Source organism: Larimichthys crocea, chromosome III, assembly GCF_000972845.2.
Source record: "Larimichthys crocea isolate SSNF chromosome III, L_crocea_2.0, whole genome shotgun sequence".
Classification (NCBI taxonomy): Eukaryota; Metazoa; Chordata; class Actinopteri; family Sciaenidae; genus Larimichthys; species Larimichthys crocea.
This window is the reverse complement of record NC_040013.1, coordinates 41,239,224-41,261,007: the sequence shown is the minus strand read 5'-3', so window position 1 is coordinate 41,261,007 and position 21,784 is coordinate 41,239,224. Positions and strand designations below refer to the sequence as shown.

At 40.2% G+C, this 21,784-nt stretch overlaps 1 protein-coding gene across 1 annotated transcript in view; it reads left to right on the top strand.

Annotated features, from left to right (window-relative positions):
- The window catches only part of znf608 (zinc finger protein 608), a 43,906-nt gene extending 23,683 nt beyond the window's left edge, over window positions 1-20,223 (top strand). The window contains exons 3-9 of the mRNA XM_019276124.2: window positions 7,791-7,878; window positions 11,370-13,839; window positions 14,887-15,352; window positions 16,373-16,542; window positions 16,965-17,112; window positions 18,033-18,089; window positions 19,208-20,223. Coding sequence (XP_019131669.2) covers window positions 7,791-7,878; window positions 11,370-13,839; window positions 14,887-15,352; window positions 16,373-16,542; window positions 16,965-17,112; window positions 18,033-18,089; window positions 19,208-19,227 — 3,419 coding nt within the window. The 3' untranslated portion in view covers window positions 19,228-20,223. The remainder of the gene's footprint in view (window positions 1-7,790; window positions 7,879-11,369; window positions 13,840-14,886; window positions 15,353-16,372; window positions 16,543-16,964; window positions 17,113-18,032; window positions 18,090-19,207) is intronic.
- The last annotated feature ends 1,561 nt before the right edge of the window (window positions 20,224-21,784 follow it).

Here is a 21,784-nt window from a genome sequence, read left to right as displayed (position 1 = left end):
TGCCATTTTCCCAAATAAAAGTCTCCAAGGGGTGTAAAAATTCAGGGGCAAGTTTCCAGCAAATGGTTTGTTTTTGTCCTTCTCATTAAAACTAAAGACAGTGTTGTTTGCAGGAGAGACTGTAATTGGAGACTCTTTATTTAGAAGCTGTAGAGGGATGGTATCCAAATTTCAGACAGCTCTGGGGGAAACAATCTGTCTGAGTAAATATTTCTATGTCTTAGAATTGGTTTTTTTTTCAGGATTAGTGGATTGTTTTGTATTTGGTTGTTTGGCAAAACAATCTTAACTATAATATTTCCAGAACGTTTATGCCCGTTTCAAAGTCTTTTCAGGCAGTTGTCTGACCTGAATATAACATTCTGGTCATGTGATAACAGGTGGTGTGTGTATGGGGGAAGGTGGTAACCCCTGCCTCTGTTCAAATGTCTCCAGAATCAGATGTGAATGTCCTCCTTAATTCTACTTTGGCCTGGTTTTCAGGAGACTTTGGTAATCTGCTGACCATCCTCTTGTGGCTATGCAGATAATGACTCCTGAGGAAATAGTGTATGTTATAGTAGCACTACACCACACTAGTGTTCTTATTGAGTCATTGCAAAGTATCAGGATATGCCACTGCTCTATTTTCTAATGTCAACTGTCCAGAGAAGCAGCAGCTTTTATTAAATTTGCACATCCTGTCTTCTGTTCTATGGGCGATGAGCCAAGCAGATGCAGTAAAACTGCTCCCAACTCACACATGAAGAGTCACAGAGACACTCACAGTCCCAGCTGTCTGGGTGGTTAGTTTAACAGTAAAATACTGGTGAAGATTGGATTTGGTGAAGATTTGGCACAAACTGATGACACGTTTCATATGTTAATCAGCTCACATTCTATGTTTTCTCCTTATACATTTTGCTGGCTGTATGTTACGTGTTTAAGTGTTTTTGATCAGTACAGTATAATACTCTAGATACCTTGACTACTTATTTTTTTTCTGCCTGACGTGTCGTGACATGTGTGTTTGGGCACCAATGAATGTTCGGTCAATGGAGTAGAGTTGGGGGGTGGACAGGACGGCTGGCAGTGGTTTCCCAAATTAGGAAAGGGAGCAGAAAGAGAGAAGGGATGACATGCAGCAAATGGCCACAGGTTGGCAAGGACTGAGCCTTCCTACATGGGGCACATGCTGTACCAGGTGAGCTACCAGAGCACCTCAGTGTTAGTGTCTTTAAACCATGACCAACTATCTTTCTATAAGCAACAAATAAATAAATCTCACCAAACCTTAACCACAGATGTGTTGGATCAGAAAATGGTCACATGAATAATTTCTTAAAACTTTTGTCCTTAGGATAGGACCATCAGATCACAAAATATTCCTATGATGTCTTTTTGTGTCATTGGAGGAAAAAACAAAGTCTTAATCTATATCTCGATTCCCTATACACCTTAGCCAGAATGATACCTTTTAATATGTCCTCTTCTTAAAGAAAGAAAAAAATTGGGATATTTTTACACAGTTTAGCCCCTGAGATTCAAAAAGTTTTTTTTTTACTTTTCCAAAAGTAAAAAAATTTGCGTGTCAATATAGCTAGTGTAGGTTTGAAAAACATTCACCACTAGAAAATGTAGATGATTCTTATCTTTATCATTCCTGACACTTTGTGCTTTCCGAACAAAAATAACCAAAGTCTAGTTTATTTTTAAACATGACTGGATATCCTCATAAGAGCACTTTTGGCGTTGAGCTGCACATAATCATAAGTCCAGCACAAAAAGAAAAGTACAACCAGAAACCCGTCCAACAATACAAAATAATACCATGGGAGTACTGGGCGATGGATCAGACGTCCCAATGATTCACCCACCGATTTTGACGCCACTGCACTTTGATAGGCCGTTAACGAGGACAGTGCTCAGCAACTGCGGCCTCTCAGCGGAGGTGTAATACCTTACTGCAGGCTGCTAATGAATAAATCCCATCTCCCTCTGCCAGCCGCAGGGCCTCTGAAGTGTAGTGTTTAGTTTGGCGGAGAGGCGTTTGTTTCCTGGCCCAGTATTAATTAACTGGAGCTACTCACTCTGCCTGGGCAAAAATAAAACAGAAGAAGAAGAAGAAGAAGAAGAAGAAAAAAAACAAACACTACACAGGGGAATAAATCCTAGACCGAAGAGTGCTTCTGGACAAGCTGGAGAGATGGAGAGAGGAGAGGAGGAAAGATAGACAGTGAATAATACATCTTGTGCTTTAGACTGAAGTGAGCGAAAACCAGACGGTGGGTAAAACAGTCCACAGTACTCTGAGAAAAACACTGAGATGAAATTGAATTTAAATGTTTGCTTGCAGTTAAACGTTGAAAAAAGAAAAAAATCAAACACAAGGAGGAACAAAATGTACTCGGCAAACACAGAAATGATTCAAATAAAGCTCCAATATTTAAGCTAAACATTTCAAATGAGAAACCAGAGTGCAAAACATTCTTCAAGGCTGAGCAGCTCTCGAAATTTCAAAAATAAAAAATTTGGTGTTGAGCAATTGTAGTCAATCATCAGGGAATTGATACATTTTCATAATTGATTCATGAATTTAAGTCATTTATGCAACCGAAAATGTTCTCTGCTTCTCCCATGTGAGAATTGCTGCTTTGACATCACAGTTAATTTATTATCTTTGGACTGTTCGTTAAACAACAACAATATACAGACGAGCTGTAAATGAAACTAAATACACATGAGATACATATAGCAAATGCATAATATGACGTATTTCCAAGTTCCCGAGTGCTCTTAACATGTCTTCAGTGAATGTCTTCACTGTTGAAACTGCACCCACTGTGCAACATTGATACTTTTAGACCTAGAGTTTCATTTTCCATTTGCATGGTTTTAAATCATAGAAATAAGATCATAAATTAATATTGATTATAAGTGAAGTATTGCATAAAACACTGCAGCCTTGCTCCACAAAATATAACAACCTCATGTACATCATTTTAGTTTTATATTGTGTAGTATATCATATATATGCAATACTTTAATATTTATTCATACAGTGATACAGTACACACTTGTTACTTTATAAACAATCGTCACTTGTCACTTATACAATGTATAGTGTATGATACACCAGTATATATATGCACTTACAGTACATTTTTACATTTCTATAGTGGTACTTAATACACGTGTATACTTAGATGTGTTTCTATTTTATTTATTATGTCTCTTTTTTAATGCCTAGCAGTGTTATTGCAACTAGAGCCCTTAACGCTGAGCTGACCTGTTTGTCTCATTTAACACATTTTGCTGTCGCATACTAAAGTATGAATTAGCTCATGCACGCAGGAATAAAATTTAAAAATGATAGGCAAGACTAAGGAATATAGATTAGAACAATATAAAACTGAGGTAGAAATACATAAAAGGATAGGTAATCTCTTTTATACAGTCTCAGACTCCTGTATCATATTTGATTGGATACATTTATATACACGCCCATGAGTTCAAGATGAGTCATCAAAGATATTTTAACGTTTTGCAGGAAAAGAAAGGAGACAGCTATTCAACACATTTGCCCCATAGCAAGAGATAAGTGAACAGGGACAGTTTTCAGGTTCAGAACATGGAAAATATATTTTTATTTCACTGTCTGTGATATTCATTAATACTGAAGTGTTGAAGCGTTCATAAAAGATTATCAAGAATATTTAACTTTCTGCTGTGCTTATTACACAGAACTGAATGTAAATTATAGCCACTATTCCCTTTCAAGTGTGTATTTTGAATTATGCAGATGTGGGGTTGGTGGAAGTATGCTGGCAATGCAAAGATTCATGTAAGATTCATATATTGAGGTGATACTTTAAAGTACTTTAAGTTTTATTTCATACAAACCGATTTCATTATTATTGTCATTAAGAGCATGAGAAAAATGTTTACTCTGTGGTTCATAGCTGAACTTTCCACCAAATTCCACTCAAATCTGTTCTCATATTCTTGAGATTTCCTGCTATGGAACAAACAAGCGGCACCGAACACATTGCCTCCTCAGTGGAGGAAACAGAAAACATCAAAGCATTGTGTTCCCAGGTTTGAGTAAACAAACAGCAGCAGCATCAGTGAAGTGAAGCCGAGTAACAGGATACATAAATTATATGATAGATAAACCTATAGTTATACATACTGTCTGCACTGCCATAACACGGATATAGAGAGATACGCTGTAATATAATGCTAACATCCAAACATACAGTATGTATTTTCTTGAATATACAGGGAGTGTCAGGAGAAAGATGGAGGGAAGAAGACGAGATAACTGAGATAATGCAGCGGTTCAGTGCTCTGTCTGTGTCTGAACAGGCTAACAGGATGGATGGATAGATGGATGGAAGAGGGAGAGAGAAGTGGGGAGATAACGGGCAGAATGGCAACAGAGGTTTTGTCTATATTTCTAAATCGCAAGGGGGTGGAGAGATGGAGTGGAATGTAAAGATGGAGGCAGAAAGAAACAGACAGGGATGAAGAAGGATGATTTCGATGGACAATGTCAGAGTCAAAGAGAGGGAAAGGACGACAAAGACAAAAAGATAAATGAGAGAGTGTTTTTTTTTTGTGTTTTTCATCCTGAGAAGTCCTCCCTGCTGCTTGGGGACTGTCACTCAGGAGGCGGAGGGATAACTGGAGCCCCTCCTCGTGAAGAGGGATACAAGGGGAAGATGCCGGTTGCATGTTAATTAAGCAGAATACTAATTGGAAAGACAGAAAGGAGCAGAAGAAGACGAGACCACCATTTCAGCTTCAGACCCCCCTCCCTCCTCTCCTCTCCTCCTCTCTGCAGGAGTCTGGAGTCTGATGAGCACTAATCAGATGGTGATTGGCTCAACTCTTAGCTGAGCTCCGAAGACCGTCTGACTTCAAGACACTCTGTCAGTCAGTCTGTCTGTCTAACTGGATGCCAGAGATAAATAAATTATAAGGATTGTAAATAATGCTCGAAGGTGATTTGCACTTGCTGATATGTTACTTGCCCTTGAAGGAATAGTGCACTGAAATATACCTATTCACCTTCTGGTGAAGAGCTGCAGAGTTGAGTTCAGGTGATCAGTACCACTCTCACATCTGTAAGGTAAATGTAAGTCTACAGCCAGCAGCATACTAGCTTAGCTAAACATAAAGACTGGTAACAGGGAAAAACAGAAAGCCCGACTCTGCCCAAAGGAAACAACATCTCATTAGTTTAACCTGAACAAAAACTTTAAAAAATGTATAAAAATGAGTAAAAATGAAAACAGTTTTTTCAGGGGCGTTTCTGCCAGACTTGGCTCTGAGCAGTTGCCAGGCAACCAGCGGAGACTGTTTGCAGCTCCATCCTGATGATTGGTTCATTGGTCTGTGGTACCCCCGACCTGATCTCTTCCTTTTCTGTCACTTTTCTACACACCAGCAAACAGTTAACCAACTCATTCATAAAAATGAAACATTAAACAACAGCCAAAAAACGGAAGAAATGTCACATGCAGATAAGTTATGTTTATGTACAGTACATTTGAAACAGAAAATATGCTTTGGAGGTAATGGAATGCTGAGAGGGTTATGTTGTATTAACTAAAAAAATATTCATACGTTTAATGTCCACTGACAACATGTTTCATTTGTTTTCTTGCAAACCATCTGATCTTGCGATACAATATCTGCTTGTAGCATTATTTTTAAAAACATTTTTATGGTAATATCTATGCACCGCCAACACTTGATGAAGGGAAGGGAAACATCATGGCCTTGGTTTAATACAGAAAAACTCTGCAGTGAAAACACTGAAACACAACATCTTTACCTAACCTTAACCTTTTGTTACCTGAACCTGACCATAGAGGGGAATCAGGATATGAACGTTGTTCTGTGTTAGAGTCCCGCACCTCTAATGCCCACCACTTCCGTCTGACCACCTCTGTTGAGGTACATAAATGTAGAAACGTTTCCTTTGCACAAAATCCAGGCAGCTATTACGTTACGTATACATTTGGCAGCAGTCTGGAAAACAATTCAGCGCTATAGAAATGTAATTTCTAGTAGCCATGGCAGTGCAGTTTTGCAGAGATGGTGCTGAGAGCTCAAAACAAAACAGCGGCAGAAAATGTGACTGTGGAAATACTTAGAAACACTTGCAGAGCAAGAGCACAGACCAATAGACCAAATTGAACATTTGAAATTGAAGTTTTATTAAAAGTGATTCGGTATGTGCAGTGGGTGAGGAGGCACAAAAGGCAGGCAAGGTAGACAGAGAACAGAGAAAACATTTTCTTCTTCAAAGAGTGATAACAAAACAAACACTGAAGTCACTGATGCTCATATGCAGAAAAGGTACATGATAATATTTGTGTCCTTTATAAAAAGGTTCTTTAAGAGTTGTTTTTTCTACACAGACTCTGTGAAGCAAAAAATCCAGCAGACCAATAATTTACAAGTTTGAATGTGACAGTATTCTCACTGTTTTGAGTACTTTGTGTGGTATTAGTACTTTTACTTAAGTGAAGGATTTGCATACTTCCTCCACCATTGTTGATCAGTGGTGGAGACAGTATCCAGTGGCCAAACCTGAGATCCTTTTCGAGTAAGCTACGTGATAAAATCATCATGTGGAATGTAGACCACACTCTTTGTGCACTGCAGGGATTTATTATACCTCCAAAAACTATACCTGACCCATAAAGGACCTTCATCTGTCTTGACAGAACCCAAGAGGGATATTTCAAAGCTAAACAGACCCAACAACAGCTCAGTCCAAGCCTGAACAGACTCTGAAAACACAGAAAACACAAATATCCAATGATATTTAAAGGAACTTGTTTAGTTTGGTTCTACTGGCACTGTGTTAGAAAAGACTGATTTTTTTGTCAACGCTGTCATAAAATACAGTACTGCTCTGCTGCCATTAGTTACATTCATTCAGTCACAATATAGTAATACAGAATGTGGAATTATCAAAACGGAGGTTAATGGTTTTCAAATGTCAGTCTGAGAGTGCGAGAGAGAGAGACTGAGAAAGGGAGAGATGGCTGGCTTGTTTTGGATGGCTGAGGGTCCGTCAATCCTTATATTAGAGCTTGAGTCTTTGCTTTCAACCAAAGACCTGACAAGAACAGATGACTGCATTTTCTTCCTCGGATGTTGCTGACTAAGATCAGTCTGGGCAATTCTACAGTCTGTAACTAACAGTTTGAACCATTTTGGAAACAATTTGAGCCTCTTAAAACTGTGAACTCCGTCCTGCAGGTTGCCACAGGTTTTCATTTCCAGACTGCTGCTGTGCTCAGATGTCTGGTCGTCTGATTTATTTTCCTTTCTTCTAAGGTGCAGTGTGTCCCTCTGATTTCTGTACCTTTGTCTTTCATCAGTGTTTCATTAGTTTCCTCATTAGACACAAGTGAGAACAAAGAAATGAGAATGTCTGCAGAGCTAGAAAGAGTGGTGATATATGCAGGAAAAGAAGTGCTGCTAGGAATTCTGAAAAAAAAAAGAAAAGAAAAGAAACCAGACAGTCAGACGGGGTTGGCTGTAAAATAAAACAAAGAATAACCCATCTTGGAACACCCTTGTATCACTGCTGTTTCTGTAATAGTCAGAATTGTCAAAATGTATTCTATGATTGATATGAAAATACATTTTAACGCTGAACAAGCAATATTTCCCCTGAACCGTGTGTTGCTCTCTGACCTCTTCAACCTGATACTCATTGAGAAGCCTGTCATGGTCCCAGTGGATCTTGTACTAACCACTCCATCTCTGTCCTGTGTGATTGACAGGTGTGCTGGTGGTGAATGTGACGTGGAGGAAGAGAACCTACGTGGGAACTCTGTTAGACTGCACCAAACACGACTGGGCTCCTCCAAGGTAATACTAGACTATGTTTGTTTTTTCTCTGCCTCTGTGCTTCTCTACGGAGAGTTTTAAAGGCACACCAAACAAGACGGACTATGATATATTTTATAGCATTCCCAAAAATCTACAAATTCCCTCACTGCTGAGACTCAAGATTAGAGAAGTAAATATACTGTGACTGAAGGCTGAGGCTAGATAATCATTGTCTTGTTTTAAAGAATGTGTGAGGAGTGCCTCACATACATTGTCTGGTCCCCACAGAGGCTGCTGCTGGAAAGTTTCATTTTGTATGCCCATATGAACGTGTTTTCTGTCATAAATAGTTCAATTTCACTCTCAGTCACAGAACACAGCCCACACAGGCACTGCAAGCAGCACATCAACTTAATGTTACCGTTATTTACTGACATCAAACCTGGAGAGGAGAGAACACAAGTTTATCTGATTGCTGGTTCCGCAATTCACCCTCATGGTGTTTTGTTCACTTCATCCTTCAAAGTTATGAACATTTATAATACAAACATCTGCTTTGACACAAGGGGTTTGCATGATGACAGAAGAGTGTAGACTTATGTGCCAATTTTTAGAATGATCAGCTTATATCTACACAGAGAGCCATGTTGCACCACCAAAGTATCGCAGAATGGACAAACCAAACACTGGTTCGAGAGAGGGTCTTTTTAGTATTCCAGCCACCATAGGTGCTCTTACACGATTGTACAGGGATTGTTAGGCGAGCGGTATTCAGTTGGTTGCAGTATGCAACCTCACCGCTAGGTGTCGCTAAACCCTACACACTGCACATTAGCTGAATTGCAAATGACCTTGTAGGCATTAATGAGTAATGGATCAGATCGGTTAGGTTTTAGGGTAAATCTGTCCACGATGTAGAACAAAAAAAATATTTATCTGTAGAAAATGTGAATCTTAGATTGATTCCGATGTGGGCTTAAAGAGTTAGCTTCTTGAAAAGCAGAGGATGGCATTTATAGTCAGCTTGGATTTGTAAAAAAAACAACTATTTTTGGCATCAATATGTCGAAATAAATAAAAATAAAAAATAGTTGTTTATTTGTGTCAGATGCAACTTTTTTTAAGTTGGCAACAAATAAAAAATAGCAGCATGCTAACCATACGTAGCATTTGTTTTAGAGCCTGATAGAGTCCTGTTTGGTGGCTTATTACAGTTACCATGACATTTATTCATGTGTGTTTCTATGTACAGACAGTTGCAACTGCCATTGACTGTTGATTTCACTTGTAAAAACATAATGCCATTTTGTTCAAGTTTGACCTGCAAAACAGAAGTACAAAATCAGTCAATGTCTGTATGTGCAGCAACTATGTTAAAACCAGGCCTAAAATTCTATTTGAAATGAATTCTCAATCTAATTAAAACCACATTTTGAGGACAGGCCTCGTAATTATTCATACTCACTTCTGCTTGGTGTATTTCCCTGTTTGATCTATCATGTTTAACCATTTTATTGTTATTCTTTATTTGCTGCTGATTGTTTATTTGATTAACTGAAAAGTGCACTTGTTTTTTTTAAAGTGCTTTAATGTTGCTAAAATTATTTTAAAAAAGAAGGCTAAATTGACTCTGGGGCTATCAGCTGTTGTTCCATGAGCTTTTACAAAAACACTCTCCACTCTGCATCCCAACTGTTTTACAAATGGAGAGTGGTTTTTGTAATTGCTGAGTGGAAAATATGATAGTACCTCCTCGAAGGGCTAAAACCTCTCAAATATTGCTCCTGTATGTAAATGATTGTTGTCATGGCAATTACAGCTTAATCTCAGAAACCAGAGACTAAATTGCTTTTTCCATTTGGACTGTGGATGTCTGACAGTGGTGACTGAATGCTGTTTTATTATATAATTCAATGGAATAAAATGCTTGTTCTTCGAATATTATCTGTCTTTGAATAAAACTGTTACTGAAAGCTAAAAGACCAAATTAAAAGTGCAAAATATCACAAACAGCAAACAAGTTTGAGAAAATAAAAAACACAACACCAACTAGGGACACGACTAACAAATAACCTTGAAATGCCAAAGAAAATACCTAGAATGTCTGTTGGAGTTCCTGCAGCTTCAGGGACACACTGATGTAAAAAAGTAATTACAAACATCATAGGAAATGTGAGATATCATCATTTTAAAATCACAGAGGGGGACAAGAAAGTCTAGTCTCAACGCGCTTTGCAGTATGTTCTGTTAATAAGGCGATTAACACCCAAAACAGTCTTTCCAAGGTCAGAATTTATTCATTGAGTATTTAACACCAACCAGTCCTCTGATAGTAGTGTCATAATTAATGCATTAAAAGGCCAGCACAGATGCAAGGTTCAGGGTCCAGCTTTGAAAATAGAGCCTTACTCTGTAGATAAATATAAAGCAATGCATTTTCACCATCACTACAGACAGGTTTTTGATATGAATAACAATGTGTGAGTGTGGAAAAGCATCTCCAGTGTTCAGATGCGAGGCACTCTGGCAAACAGCATCAAAAGACTTCAAAGTAGAATGAACGGCATGTGAATACAAAATGCCTCAATATCAAATTCAGAGATAACTGTGGATTGTACAGGTTTTTATGTTATCAAAAGAGAAGCAGGCTTTGTACAGAGAAAAATCAATTTTTATCCTTGACGTCTCGGTAGAATAGTCCACATAAGCCTTGGATGATAATCTGTTATCTTCCAACGTTTGTATCTGATTGTACAAGAGTTCAATTTGGGTGATGATATGAACGAGTTGTTCTTGGGTTAAAACCTTTCAAGAGCAACATCAACAAGAAAAACAGTCTTCTTTTGAGCTGGTCTGATGTGTCAGTTTGTCCATCAGCTGTTATGAACTCGATTGAACACGACATAATACAATACAGTGTATAAAGATATAGTGTGAAATGGTGTGAAACAAAGCAGTATGAAATATATGAAATACATGACAATGTGATACCAAGATGTGATATGATAAGACATGATATAATATCATTTAAAACAATAATATTTAAAACAATAAGGTGTGATGCAATTTGACATGATATATGATGAGAATCATCATATATACTGTATGTTACATTGCCCATTGTTTTGAAGCTTAAAATCTCTGGCTCAGCCCCCACCATCTTCCGCCTCTCAGCTAAACTAAAAACAGGCAAAGATGTTGATCATCGGTAGACCTGAGGCAGGCTAAACAATGCCTGCGTGCCCCCCTCATGCTTTTAACACAAGTACTGTAGAAAACCTTATTTAATACCTGGTTAGTATTGGTAACAATGGTAGTATTGGTTTTTATTGGTTACTCGGTCAATCACAAGTGAAACCCATTGTTTTATTGGGCCCCAAGATGCCTCTTGAACATTATGGGCAGTAATTAGCAGGTTACAACACACACAACACAACACTGTGTTTCTCAGGCATTTCCAGGTTGTAAGTAAGTGATTATTAGGAGAAATTATTTTGTATAAACCATTGTTTATCTCTTCCTCTGTCCAGGTTTTGTGAGTCTCCCTCCAGTGATCCTGAGTTGCCAGGTGGCCGTGGCAGGGGAAAACGAATGCGAATGGCCATTGCTGAGCGACCCTGTGTTGAGCCAGCCCCTGCTGCCAAAGTCAGGGGGCTATCACAGCACAGGAGCCGTGGAGGTGGTGTGGCTGGAACCGCTGCACCCATCCACAGCAAGGGACGGAGAGGAAGCCTGAATCTCATCAACAGCAACTGCCGAACGCCTCCTTCTTTCTTCACTGTGGAGGACGTGAAACCTGCCAACAGCGCCTCCTCTCTCTCCTCCGGCAAGCGAAAGAACAAACCGCCTGCTGACCTGGACCTCAGCTTGGTCTCCACTGACGACATTAAAAATGGAAATGGTAAGAGGATCCGAGCCAAATCCCGCAGTGCCCCATCCACACCGCAGGGCAAATCCGACCCCTCGTTCATGGACCCTGGAGGAGGTTGTGCCTCCTCACCACCTCCCCCCATCCTCATCGACTGTCCCCACCCCAACTGCACTAAACGCTACAAGCACATCAACGGCCTGCGCTACCACCAGACACATGCACATTTGGAGGCTGAGGAGCAGAGGAAGCCTGAGTTGGAGCCCATGAAGGATGGGGAGAGTGAGGAACGACTATCAGACTGTGATGACACCATCAGCAACATGACATATGACCTCTCAGAGACAAACAACAGCACTAATGCCAACAACTCCTCTAAGAAACCTGCTCCTTTATATAAGGTGACCACAGTAGGGTCTCCTAAGAACAGAAGACTACTTCTCAGTACTGACCACACACCTACAGCTAACTCCAAGACCAGAAGAACCTCACTGCTGAAAGATGGGCTAATTGATGATCTTAGCAATTTGCCCATCATCTCCAACATGACTGTGGTTCTGGAGAACTGCATGGTACCAGACAGGAACTCCACGGTAGAGATGCCGAAGCTGGAAGCAGAAGGTTTGATTGACAAAAAGGGAGGTGCATGTGACAAGGGAAAGAAGGCCAATGGGAAGGTAGAGAAGCTGTCCAAGTCACGGACCAACCGCCCAATCGCACCTGCCCCTGCTCCTCCCAAGCTGATCGCCATACCCAACACAGCATATCCAACTGGAACAGCAGATACTGCCACCTCACAGCAGCCCTCACCAATGGCAGCCGTAGGTCTCACCAGTAAAAATCTTCCCCTGAAACCCATTAAACCAAAGCTGAGTATTGTTGTGGAACCAAGCCTTGTCAAAGCGACTCTGGTTACTTGCAGCAAAGAGACCAGGAAGAAAGAGAAACGGAGGCTGAAGGACAAACATAACAAAGATGCACCAACTAGGACACCTAATGGTGACAGCAGTGGAATCAAAATGGAAGATATTGGTGGTGGTTCTAAAATGGGTGTCAAGGAAATTTCTGGAAGTCTTCTGAAAGAGCACCTCAGCAAGCAGGATGTAATGAATGGGCTCACGGAGAGCCAGGAGAGCAGGATGGCCAGTATCCGGGCTGAGGCTGACAAGGTCTACACCTTCACTGACAATGCCCCCAGTCCCTCCATTGGCAGTTCATCGCGGCTTGATTCCAGTGGTAGTTGCCTGGCAACAGCAGACAGCAACAGCAAGAACAACAGCCCTGCCTACTCTGATATCTCAGATGCCGGGGACGATGGGGGATCTTCCGAATGTCGCTCAGATGGACTTAGATCTAAATCTAGTTCCTCTACCTCTTCAGAGGTAAGCTCTAACAGCAACCATGGTAACTCTGGTAAAACTCCACCCACAGCATCCGCCCAATTATCAAAAGACCCCCAATCCCCATACTACCACAGCTATGAGCCCTACTACCTGCAGGGGTACATGCAGTCAGACAGGCAAAACAGCAGCAATGTTGCTTTCCACAAAAGTTCTATCCTTGATGGCAAAGGGAAAGACAGAAAGGACGAACTGAAAGAGGACGACAAAAGCTCCTCCCATGAGTTCTCAGACTCAAAGAAAGGCGACGGGCCACCTCAGTCTCAGCTCCAGCTGGCTATGAGTCAAACCCAGACTGCCTTGGCCCAGTCACTGTACTATGGCCAGTACTCCAGAGGACTGTACATGGACCAGAAACTGTTACTGGCCTCCAAATGCTGTGACCAGACGCACAGTACCAAGCAGAGGGGCGAAAGGGGACAGGGGGTGAGAGACAGTGAGGACGATAAACATATTGTTGGGGGTTCAGCTGTTGGACCCATGCTAGGTAAAGGTCCAGATGGCGCTAAAGGTTGCTGTCCCAAACCCGTCCTATCCTACGTGGAGATGAGTGAGAGGGGAGAAAGGGGACAGAGTCTGGGCATAAAGGCTGTGCACGGTGGCATAGTGGACCAGCACCAGGTCTCGATGAAAGACTGTGATGACATCAAGTCACCGTCCTCTTCCTCTTCTTCATCACTCCACAACCCAAACAGTCAGACAGATCTGGACTCAAATGTTTCCTTTTCCAGTGTAAGTTTCTCCCTCTGTCTATAACCTGCCGCCGCCGCTGATGGTGTTGTTGGTGTGCATTAATGACTGTTTGTTGAGTGTCACAAAGAGATTAATCACACATTGTGTACAGCCAAACCAATAGGTGCTAATAACAAACCCCATGTGGCTTCTGTGGTGCTGTAGCTCTACTTTGACAGACTACAGTACTTTAGTCATTTTGGTTGAAATCAAAATCATTGTGGTTTGATTTGATGGATGCACATGTTTTTAATGTTTAGAGTAAGGATTAATGGGGGAAATGTATTATTCGCTTTAGCTGTAAATGTGAAACAAACACATAAAGAAACAAAAGTAACATTTCTAACACATAAGTGTTGGTTTTGATATGAGCTGCTTTTTCAGAAAGCTTGTACAGATTTTTAAGCAAGTCATCTTATGATGCGGTTAACTGCTAACTCTAGCCATTCTGGGTGATGTACAAAGGTTGTATGAATTGAATGAAAGCCGTGTTTGGGAGGGTAGGTTGTTTTTTTCCCCCTTCAGTTTGGCCTAAATTCTGCGGTTGATCATGTGTGAGACGTGTCTTGATTCGTGTCATTGAGAGGGATGCCGCACTTCTCACATCCCACCTGTGAATGGCCGCCTGCTGTTGAAACGTCGTCATCCTTCATCAACATTACACCCAGAGCCATTGATAGATGGTCTGTCTATGGTTCTGTTCACTCAAGTGCACAGTGTTTCCTCTATAGTCATTCAGCAGCGGTGGGCCACCGCAGCAAGATATTTTCCAACCCTGCTAAAAAGAAAATGTACAAATTAAACTCATAAATTAGCCTTCATTTCCCTCCAAAAAACACAAAAGAGACAAAATGCTTAAGGGCTAACATTTTATCATGAAACAGGTATTTAGTTTTAGCTCTGCACCTGGCCAAATAAACTAAAACTGGGACAAAGACGTGGACCGAAGTTGAACTGACTCCAAACTGACTCCCACCCACCACTGTTAACAAAGAATTATAGGGGAAACACTGCAACTAGCACCAACACTTGTCCCCATCGATCTAGTCCTCAGACGGCCCAGCCTGGGCTCACTGCCTGGTTCACAGCAAATACTCAGAGCTACAGAGTCAACATGGAGAGGAGGCCGAAGAGGGTGAAGCAGAGAGGGGAAAAGAATGGGGAGCTACCGTGGAGCCTGCCGGGGCCAAGATGACCTCAGCAGGAGGTGGAGCAGAGAGGGGAGGAGGTGTGGGCAGAGATGCTAAAAAACCTAGGGGCCATGAACTCCTGTCCAGCATCGACACGGAGGAGTCAGACAGGCTGGATGGGCTAGATGATCAAGGCCAGGAGCCAATGGGAGGACTGTCTGATGAGTCCCAGAGTGCCCGGGCAGCAGTGTCTCCTCCCATGACCCCCCAGCAGCCCTACATCCAATACCAGCACTCTTCCTACCCACCCTACCTAGCAATGTGTGAGAGCAGCGGGGGCTCCTATAGAGGGGTGTCTCCAACCCTGGTCCACAATTACCCAGGTAAGAGTTTGAGTAATGATTTGTGTTCACTTTAAAATAATAGTTGCCACTCATCATATGTGATGAATATAAAGCTACAGTCAGCAGCCACTTAGCATAGCTTCACACAAATAGCTGAACTATTATTTCTAATCTCTGATTTTTGTACAAACCGAATTAGGAGCTATAACGTCTTAATTAGCTAAATTTACCTCTAAACAGAGGCTCATTATCTCCCAACAAAAAGCAAATCAACATATTTTCCAAAATGTCAAACTATTCCTTTAAAAGTTTTACATACCAGTAGTTTTTATATTAACAATGGATACAATAGCTCGCACAAACACACAACACAGGGAACTAAAAAAGCTACAAAACAGGCAGAAGAACTATCCAGTTATTTTGCTTGGGTTTAATGAAATAGTTGATGTCAGTCAAATTTCTACAAATCTAACAAAATGCCTCTAAAATACCTGTTCTAGCTTTACGTTAGAGGAATTAAAAGAGCTATGTCAGTTGATGTTGAAGCACAGAAAGGGTTTGTAATTGCAATTGAAGCATAAAGTGTGTGTAAGTTTAAGTTTCAGCAACTACACAGCTAGATGCCAGTCCATCCTACACACTGGACCTTTAAGAGGTCCTGTAAGAGATGAAAACTGCCATCAGCTCTGGAGCCCTACTGAGCCTCTCATTCCCTTTAGTGCCTTGTAAAGCACAGTTAGAGATGTGAAAAAAAATTAACATTTAGCCAAACCAAAATAAAGCAAAAGGTGGGTGAATGTTGGACAAACACCAATTGGATGATGGTGTCTGTTGGATGTGGCCTGAACTATTAAACAGCTTTAGCCACACACTTGCTATTACACAAAGCAGACCCAACAGTGGAAGCTATTAGACAATAATGACAAATTCAGGACGTGTATCTTTAAATATAGCAAACAAATGAATGTACACCTTGTTTTTGTGGCTATATAAAGTAATTGTGCATGTGTTTGTGTATGTTTCTGTGGCTGTCTGTGTATCTCTGTTTGTGTTAACCAGGTTTCCACTACCCTCTTTACGGTAAGACAGCGGGCAGGGAGGAGTCGGAGGTGACTCCGCCCAGCAGAGGAGGAGTGGTGAGCAGCAAGCAGAGCAGCGACTCATCTTCATCCTCAGCCATGGAGCTGCTGCAGCAGCAGAGCCATCAGTATCACGGAAAATCACCTGCTGTAAGACACACCTCTGACGTTTGTTTTCAGCACACAAAAACAATGAATAAAAGGAGGTTAAAGACAAACAATTTTCAGGAAACAAAAGCTCATCGTTATAAATGCAACTGTTTCTCCTACTGGAGCCAGAAAATTGGGGCAATGAAGAAAAGCATTCACTTCAATACAATTGGACTTTTATTTGAGCAGTATCAAATGGACATCAGGGGAACTGCAGCTACAAAAATGCCAGCATTCCTCAGTAGTAGGTGTTATTTAGTTTTTAGTACACATTGCTGCTTATTCCACTGTCATTAAGTAAGTGAATTACTTGACTTTTTGTTTGGCTGTAGACCCAACACAAAGGAATAGTGTGTATGGCTGGAGAAAGAGTTTCATAAAAGTCTAAATTCAGCTGTGTGTGTGTGTGTGTGTTTGAACAGCCTGGCGAGAAGGGTTCCCCTGAGGGAGAGAGAGAGACAGAGCGAGAGAGAAATCATGTGTCATTCGCCCGACACCTTCACACACACCATCACACACACCTGGGTATGAGCTACAACCTGATGTCAGGACAGTACGACATCTACCAAGGTACAACGACACTGAACACACACACACACACACACACACTGAAGCTGACCAGTGGTAAAACATGAAGGACTGGTTGATCTATAGACTGAAAAGCAACTGCATATTTAGGACTCAGGGTGGGGGCAGATAATGCCCCAGGGTTTGGAATGACATCTTCAGCTATCACTTATCGTTTTATAATTATCAGGTTACCACTCACTTTTGGTCAGTTAGTGTAGGATGTTTCCCGTAGAATAGTAAGTAAGTAAGTAAGTAAATAGTAAGTAAGTATTCAGACCTTGAAGTAAGTAAAAGCACAATTACCACACTGTAAAAACCCTTACAAGTCAAAGTTCTGTATTGAAATTGTTAGTAGTAGAAATATTCAGAAAAATAGGAAGTAAATGACAATTATGCAATAAAATGATCCCTGTGACTTTTATATTCTACATAACATAATAAAATTGTTAAATGTTGTTCATGTATTCATATTTGAGTAGCATCTTAGTGTTGCAGAGGTTTAACCAGAGATCAAAGGGACACCTTCACAATGCTTGTATTGTCCAAACTTTTTTATTTATCAGAATGTTATAATGTGATAAACTCTATATATCTTAATCTGTAAAATAGCCAAATGTAGTGTATGTGTTATACATATAAGTATAACACATAAGTATCATGAAAAGAAAATGTACTTTGCATGTACTTGTACCTCAAAATTGTACTTAACTTTCCCACCTTCCACTTGTTCTGTGCATGTTTGAATTACAAGATAGTTAATATGCTCTTTTTAAACCAGCAGATTCAGCTTGTCTGCTACTATCAGTGTTTTACTCAGAGTTGGATGAATAACAGCTACGTTGTCTCATTGTCTATGTGCTTGGAACATTTTTTCTGTTGTAATGCGATGTTTCACAGCTGGTTTTCTCAATGTGTTGAAGGGTTGAGCTCCAGGTCGCTGGTCTCCAGTCAGCAGGTGTCAGGACACTCGTCTACTGGTAAGCTTGAAGCACTGGATCTTTGCACTGTTAATATCAGACTGACCATCTGTTTCTGTTGTTACCTGTAAAACGCGATTCCGTTTTTTATGCCTCATTTATTTTATGCCTCAGTTATTGCATAAATGCAGCTTTGTCACTTTACTATGGGTCATTTAGAAAAGTATTTTCAAAATGTTCAATTTCAATGCTGTTCACTCAGTCTAGATGAAATAATTAGGTAGTTAATGTAAATGCAGCACACTATGCTCCCGACTCTACCGACTCAACATTAACCAGTAAGTTAGCATCTTAATAAGCTGGCTTAAATTTTTTATTTATTTTTTTAACCGTAAAATACAAACCGGGAACTGAATAAACTGGAGAAGTATCTCGTCTGGTGAGTCAATTAATCAAATATCAAAACCTTCTCTTCTGGAAATAACAGCTCTCTGCTTAATCATCTCTCCGAGGCTTGCATCTTGTTGCCTAAATTGTCATTAAGTAGATCATTATCTACTTTGCAGTGTTCTACATATATTTATATATCCATATATATCACTGCCTTTGTTTGAAAGTGTGAAATAATAATAACCTCACTGGTGCAGACTGTAGTTATCTGTAGATGGTAATTGATGTGAAATAGAGCAGATTAACAACCAACAGCGGAAGCACACAACAGCTAATTTCTACAGAAGCCAAAAGCAATGGTGTTTTCTCTGATGCTTAGACCTGATATCTGAAGATCACAAATTAATTATATTATCTTTTAAACAAACTGTTTTTTTTACCATCACAAATTCATTATCTGAAAATAACATAATGGTTTCTGTGTCCTGGGGGGTACAGTCCTATGGGGGGGAGTGGCATGAAGTATTTATATCATGAGAAACACTGAAGGGGCTAATAATGGCTAATGGCTCCATCCATCCAAATCCATCAAAGTTTGAAAAAGTTGTTGTCTTAATTAATTTTATTAAAGTTCTACAAACTTAAAGCAAAACTGCCAGCACTTCTGTCTTTTAATTTTAATGTATTTTATTTTACTAGTCTGAACATACCAACAGTATTGACTCTAGTTCTTGAACTAACAGACCAACATGTGACTGAAAGTCTGTATTTTGTCCTCGTCTCCACAGATAGCGAAGGGAAGAAGTAGGACCATGTGACCACGTCTCACATGAGGAACGGCAGATTTATTAGACATCAATTCCATGGTGTTGAATAAGCTTCGCCTCGTTGAGAGGCAGAGAACAAAAAATTTAAAAAACGTCTTTCATTTCTTACTATTGACAACCACCTGTTTTATAACACGTCATCAAAGAGCAGATGGGTCGACAGAGGGACAGAAAGCCAGATCAGGACCTTTTTGAAGGAGGAACTATCTGTACAATTCCAGATCAGAGACTTTTGAAGCTTTCAGTTTTGCAGGTTTGACAGAAGCAGGCGGCATGTATAAAATCCCAGAGCACCGTGCACTCAACCCAGCCGCGGCTTTATAAAATGCACATTTATTGTAGTGTATTATGATGATATGACTGAATGTACTGATGATGACTTACATTATCCCAAAAGTGTTGATCGTTTTTTTAAACTCCTATTGGGAAACAGCATTAGGAAGCTAAAAAGTCTATTATTATCCTTATTATTCTCATTATGATTATTAAAGTGGTCCTCCTCCCTCCATAGTGCTGACGCTACATTTGTATTACTAACCTGTACTTGAGCGTAACCATGTTGATTGTATTGTCTTTATGTGAGAGTAAACCTTCACATCGACCTGCCCAGTGCCATGTAGGAACCCAGTGGTGTATATATACTGTACAGATTCATGGCAGAGCACTAACATGCTTTATCGCACTCTATGTTGATCTCCATCAGCCGTGCAGGGGAGCAGCGGGCAGAGCAAGAAAACCAGCAGAAACATAACTGCTATTGCTTTATTAGCTTACGTCAGTTCACCTGCAGCAGTTTGTTTTAGGTACATGTTCCAGTAATGTAATTTATGTTGCACATATTCCATTTGGTTAGAGCTTAGGGTATGTGTCATTGTGTTATTTAGGGAATGTTAGCCCCAGCTTGTGCCTCTCGTGGAATCATCATTTTTTGGAGACTGGTTTTGGAGACTGCCTCCCTCTAAAAAAAAAAGAAAAAAGATACTGTATATACAAAACAATACAATTTAGCATGCTACTTTTCCACAGTAGGCTGCTGTTTCCTTCCTATCTGACAGTTAATGATGGTACCATGTGCACATGTACACAACATGGCATGGAATTGTAGGTATTCACATGTCCATCCCTCTGAGCACTTAGGATATTTTGTCCATGTTCACATTGTATTTTAAATTGAAAGAAATATTCTCTGAATGGGCCATGTGGTCCAACTACAATGTCATGGCAAAGGGATGATGGTGTGATATGAGAAACTTGCTAACGTTAACCAAGTACCTCATTTTCACCCAATCCTTGATCTTTTATTTCATTAACCAAGTAGTTTCTCTGCTTAACCCTAACCAAATCTTAACCATATATTTTTGACAAACAGTGTTGTCCTGTTGGTAGGGATACCAACAGATGTCAATATGGGTCATATTTAAGAGCTATGAGAAATGATGTATTTAGTTGTTTAGTTTGGCGGACTTGTTGGACTTTTGTATTGATTATTAGAGTCAACACAATGCAGATATGGGACATTGTTGTTGCCTTGCCTTGTGCAACTTTGGTGCAGCCTTGGAAGCACTATTCAAACAAATATGGCAACTGGACTGGAATTTGAACCAGCTATCATTTCCAGTTGCCCTCAAGAAATGGAGATCACCCTTGCACCAAATTCAGTGTACACCAGAGAAAATATAGAACAAACAGAACAAAACAGTGTGCACAGATTTTGGACTGGACAATAATAAGCAGAGATTTTAATGCAAAAATCCTTAAATCAGAGGTACAAGCTGGGGCTAGATGAAGAAATACTAATGAGTGAGTACGTGCTGAGAGCATGCTACTTTGTTTAAACATGAAGGATGTACCAGTTATACTTGTAGACACAGCACCTCTGAAGGACAATTTCAGTGTTCTCATGGGTTTTTGCTCATTTTTAACATTCATTTCATTATTATTACCTCTGCAGTCTGCACTATACTCAGACTAAATGGAATTTGGTGTTTTGCTCAGGTACAATAGTGAATTTGTGACCAAAAAGAAGCTTCATCGCTTGTCAAACTTGCCAAAACTTTCATAGTGGCCATAGGATTTCGGTTTACGTCATAGAGTTACACCATTTTATGTGTTGTTTTGGGGAATTTACAAGTTCTGTATAAAAGCATTTGCTCCATATCCAACAGCAGTTTGAGAACATGCTAAATTCATTTAGTTTTGAGTATAGTGGAACAACTCCAAATTGATTCTTTTCTTCTTTGCTGGGATCAACTCATAGTGTAAAATGATTCTCTCAGAATATTTATTTTGAATAATAACCTAACCTTAATGAAGATAACAGAAATAGAAAATAAAATTAATGTTAAATAAAATTTCCACAATCCTTTACCCTGCCCCTGCTCCCGTGCCTCCTACAAGCTAACTAGCTCACTGCAGAGCCTCTGATAGACAGACTTGTCGGGCTTTATCATTGGTGCCACACCACTGCCACATCTCTAGAGCAAATGTCAAAAAGTGTCAAAGTATTACCAACAAGATTGGACATTAATTCTGGTGCAT